General features: G+C 42.2%; 1 protein-coding gene across 1 annotated transcript in view; it reads left to right on the top strand.

Moving 5' to 3' along the window:
• Positions 1 to 2,330: 2,330 nt before the first annotated feature.
• SCG3 (secretogranin III) overlaps positions 2,331 to 4,790 on the top strand; it is a 30,456-nt gene continuing 27,996 nt past the window's right edge. The window contains exons 1-2 of the mRNA XM_009276602.1: positions 2,331 to 2,420; positions 2,560 to 2,703. Of these exons, the coding sequence (XP_009274877.1) occupies positions 2,331 to 2,420; positions 2,560 to 2,703 (234 nt within the window). The remainder of the gene's footprint in view (positions 2,421 to 2,559; positions 2,704 to 4,790) is intronic.

The following is a 4,790-nucleotide window of genomic DNA, read 5'->3' as shown; positions in this document are numbered from 1 at the left end:
CTTTTCTTATCCGCGTCACAAAACAAAGACACTTAAAGGTGGGTTTCCCAGGAGAGCCGTGCCATAGTTTGTAGACGCTTAGGAGAAACACGATCCTTAAAGCGTGAGTGGGAACACCTGGAGACGGGCCTTGGCCGAGGGGCTCCCGGGGGAGCTGTTCCTGAGGCGATTCCCGCCCCCCGGCAGCGGGGGTTTGGCCTCTCGGGAGGGTTTTCACCGCGCAGCTCCCGGGAACTGCCTCTGCGTTCATGGCTCTTGCCAATGAAACAAAGGGTTTCTTACCCGTGAAAAGTAAGGTGTGAATTTATAAGGTTCAAGAGTGCAGTTTTTTCTGACTCTTTGGGTCTAGCCATTTTTGCCATTTTGTAGTACCGTGCCTTTCAAATTAAGGTTAGTTTTATGACACCGTAGCTGAGCAGGAGCAGTTGCAGATGCTAAATGAACAGAAGCCTTGTTAGTTTTGGTCATTTGGTACCCGGAGAAGTGATTTCAATTACTAGAAAAAGCTCCTGCTTTGTCAGACGCAGGCCATATCCCGGCTGTGCTCTGAGGCACCGTGAGGTGCCTTCTGGTCCGTACATGGCTGCCGCAGGACTGTGTGGCTGGGATGGAACTGGGCATTCGCCCGCAAAGCAATGAAATGAACGCGTGAAAGGAGGGTGCCGGGTAACTGCCTTAGATACTTCACGCTACAAGGGAAAAAGTGCATGTAACCCGGTCATGTTTACCTGATCTGTTAGGATATGCCTTTCCAAACTTGCGTAATGAATCTTCAGGCAATTGCAAGAGGATACATTCAGATAGTCTGTACTGTATTTTTTAACGGGACTGGTTTTCTCTCACTGTTTTTCCTGTGAACAGGGAAAAAGCATAGTGCCACTTAAATATGTGAGTCGATCGTCTCACTAAAGACAGCAGACTAAAATAATACTGTATCTAAGTAGTTTTGGATGCTTAATTCCATTTTAGAAACCCACGTATGCCTTTTGCAGTTACACATATTTTTCTGAAACAAAATCACTTGACATTTTCTGGTTTGTATTTCAGTTCAAAGGTGATTTTTTTTTTTTCCTAGAAAGGGTGGGGAAGAAACTGACGTAATCCCTTCTGAGGTATGTGTTTCCAAGGAAAAAGTATCCCTCCATCTCCAACATACGTCTGGTCAGAAAATCATGCTGAAGTTCGAAGCTACAAATTGATTTATTATCAGAAAAAAAGCCAAATAGGAACAAACTGAGGTCAGTAGCTTCAAAATTATTTAAAAGTTGGCGTTTCCTTGAAGCTAAGTTGAAAGATTTGTACTGGTATTTTTTAAAGTTCATTTTATGAAATGAATTGGTTAAGAATATCTCAGTTAAGAATTCCTCATGTAAAGGCATCATATTGTGTTGTAGAAGCTAGAAAAGCTTGTAAGCTTTGCAGACCAAAAATGTAAGTTCAATAAGCATAGGAAAAGCTGCTGGTAAAGCTGATGGAACTTGAATAAATGCCCAAATCTCAGTAGCTTTCACTTTTTTCTTTTATTTGTATTGATTCTAGGGTCTTAAGTCCTTCTCTTCGCCTTAGGTGGTGTACAAATAAATGCTGTATGTAAAATGACTTGTACAGTACAAACCCTCAGGCTTGTGCGTGATTAATTTCTCATACTGTTGACTGCATTGAAATGGAAAGGACTATTCATAGTGCACACATGTGCAAAATATGTGACTTTTTGTCAGATGATTGTAGATGTATCTAATGCCTTGCATAAAGATCACCAGTAACTCTTCCCACGTTTTTTTCCTTTTAAGCACTAGAATATTTAGTATATCATTTAGCATAATACGAGATAAAGTAGAAAAAGCAGATCCACAAAAGTAAGGAATGTCTACCATCTAGGCATAAACTTGGCCAGGTGGGTTGTTGGGTTTGGTTTTTTTCTGCTTTCATCTGCCTTCTGTTTTCGTCAGCTAGATGAAAAACTTTGAAGTGTGGTTATAAAACAACTGTAAAAATAGCACCGAAAGGCTGCGTTTCAGTTATTTCTCTAGGCTCCGTATCAACTGCACTCACCACAATAAAAAACATTCTACTTGCCATTCCTGTAAGTTCTCCTTGGCATCTGACAGGCAAGTGGTATTCTTTCTGGCTCATGAATCATCACTGGAAATAAATAGTTCTAGAATAGAAAAGGGTTGATTGTATCAACTGCACTCACCACAATAAAAAACATTCTACTTGCCATTCCTGTAAGTTCTCCTTGGCATCTGACAGGCAAGTGGTATTCTTTCTGGCTCATGAATCATCACTGGAAATAAATAGTTCTAGAATAGAAAATGGGTTGATTGTGGATGAGCCAAAATAGGATCCAAATAGAAGAGCTTATGCTCTTCGTCGTATTGTCTCTGCGCTGGGAAGAGGAGCTTGTAGTAGTAGATGATGTAAATGATGCCAAATGAAAACAGAGATGTAGTGAGAAACAAAGGCGGCACTTTTACCCAGTCATTTTCCTATGATGACTAAACACATTATGTCGTAATTAGCAGAGATTGTGTATTGTCTTTCACATGTGTCGTACAGGCTCACCAGCGCGCTAGCAAGGAGTACTGGGCCAAATGTGCAACACCCGAGCACGGCATTGCAGGTGTGCTCTGTGCTTGGCAGTTACAGCACGCGGCTGTGAGCGCATCGCCTCTCCGTGAAGCCCTCATGAACGGGGAAATGGTTTGTGTCTGAAGTTTTAGGCTTGGCTTTCCCGGCATGTTCTTTTTGCCTACAATTTCAAGAACTAGAGTGGCTACTGCAGGCATACTCTCTTTCGATGGCGGCAGGTTTTGAATTCTTTTCTCTCCCCACTCTCAGTCCCAGCCCCTACAGAGTCCTTCTGCATCATTTCTTGTTAGAGGCTTGCCAAAGCGGAAAGCGATTTAGCGCTAAGGAAATAACAAACCGTATGGAATTGGGAAATGGTGTAGAAAAGATTTCACATAAATAGAAGCATTTATCACATAAACAGAAGCCTATCATGTAAAATAAACACATTTGAACACGTATCATCATACACAAAAAACCATATGTAGACATATCACATAAATAGGTGTATTTTTAAACCAGCAACTTCTTTGCACTATTGTCACCAATTAGAGTTCCTTTTCCAATCTCACTGCTTTACAGCTATCTTGATTTCAGCATGTTTAAAATGCATTTACTGCCTTTGTATCGTATGGTGAGTTGTGTCCGAATGACTAAATGTGTAGAGTCCTATAAATGGATGCGTGTTTACAATGTGTTGCAGGAAACGTTCAAGTGGTATAGAAGTAAATATTGGGAAGGGTAAATGGAGAGAAAGTACATGGTTTTTGAACGTTGAGAATATTTAGATAGGCAATGAACTGTTGAATTAATACAAAACCGGGATAGAATATCAAGCCACATTGAAGTAAGAATTGATCTTTTTGTTTTTCTGTATCAGTAATATTCCGTAGTTTTGGGATTCCTCTTGGTGTGTGTGTATATATATGCTAAAGGTGTCGGGGGAAGAGGCTACTCCACACTTCCTTGTGGAAGCTGCTTGTCTCCTGTGCTTCTGAAGTGAGGGAAGGTTCTGTTTACTATAATGATTTTCCTTGCAGGTTACCAGGCAATGTGTAAATAAGGCTGTTTTGTTCTTACACACAACTGTGCTTTGAAAGGTTTTACCCCAAATGTCCTATCATTCCTAACTCTGGCACAGCTCCAAGAATAGGAGCCCGACTATAGGTAAGGATTCTGGGGTTATCGGTGCATTTCTGAAAGTTATTCTCATTGCTCTGGACCTGTGGATCACAGGCAGATTAATTTATAGAAGTGAGTCTGATGTAAACTAGAGCATTGGATTTTATCGCTATTTTGCCTAAATTATATGCAAAGGCTTGAGCATTAAATACAGTGGTTGCTAACAGGGAAAAAAACGAAATTGCAGGGTTTTTTAGTGCTTGTGGTCCAATTAATTATCATTCTTCTACTTTTTTTGTGTTCTTCCCAGCTTATACTATAATAATATTGTACATTGATAAGGGATTGAACAGTTCCACTGTGTTCCTGGTTCTCAGCTGTAAAAGCACTGGTCCCCTTCGTCTCTTCCAGTAGAGTTTTTAGCCATTTAATAGCAGTTAGCAAGTACTGAGATTTCTAATCTTAAAGTGTTTTCAGCTGACCCCTGCATGTATGTGTTTATGGCTGCAAAATGATGAGGTCTTTTCTGAAGAAAACCCGCTGTGATTTGTCTCCCATTTTGGAAGCAGACCCTATAGTTCTGAAAAGAGCTGCCGCTGCGATCCTTTGTTCTGCCGTAAGACGGTGAAAATGTCTTCCTCCGATCCCTGGGGATTTGTTGCTGCTCTGTGTCTGCACGGGCTAAATTTTGATTTATGGAAATATTCAGAATTAGCTTACGTGCTCATTGTCACTTGCGCTAGTGCTTCTTTTAATTCTAAGTTTTAAAGAGCAAGATGTGCTACAATTAAACTTTTGATGTCCTCTCCCCGTAGCGGAAGGAATCGTTGATGACTACGCCTTTACCGTGTAATTCAGCCCCGTGGAGAGGGCTGAAATAGATGCGAGCGCTTCGTAGGCCTCCTCTGCGGGGCCGAATGCCACTTCCACGGCTCGGAAAGCCTGTGCAACCCAGCCCTTCCGAGCTGGCTTCAAACCAAAGCCTTCCCCGTGGATGTGCCTGCGGGGCGGCCGGGCAGGCCGGGTTTCCCCGTGGCCTCTTCCCGGAGCTCGCCTTGCAGTCAAGCCGCGCTGTTCAACCCCCTGCGAGGGGGGGG

The sequence above is a fragment of the Aptenodytes forsteri genome, unplaced genomic scaffold, assembly GCF_000699145.1.
Source record: "Aptenodytes forsteri isolate BGI_AS27 unplaced genomic scaffold, ASM69914v1 Scaffold1, whole genome shotgun sequence".
NCBI classification, from domain to species: Eukaryota; Metazoa; Chordata; class Aves; order Sphenisciformes; family Spheniscidae; genus Aptenodytes; species Aptenodytes forsteri.
Note: the sequence above shows the minus strand (reverse complement) of the source record. Positions and strands in the feature narration are given on the sequence as shown.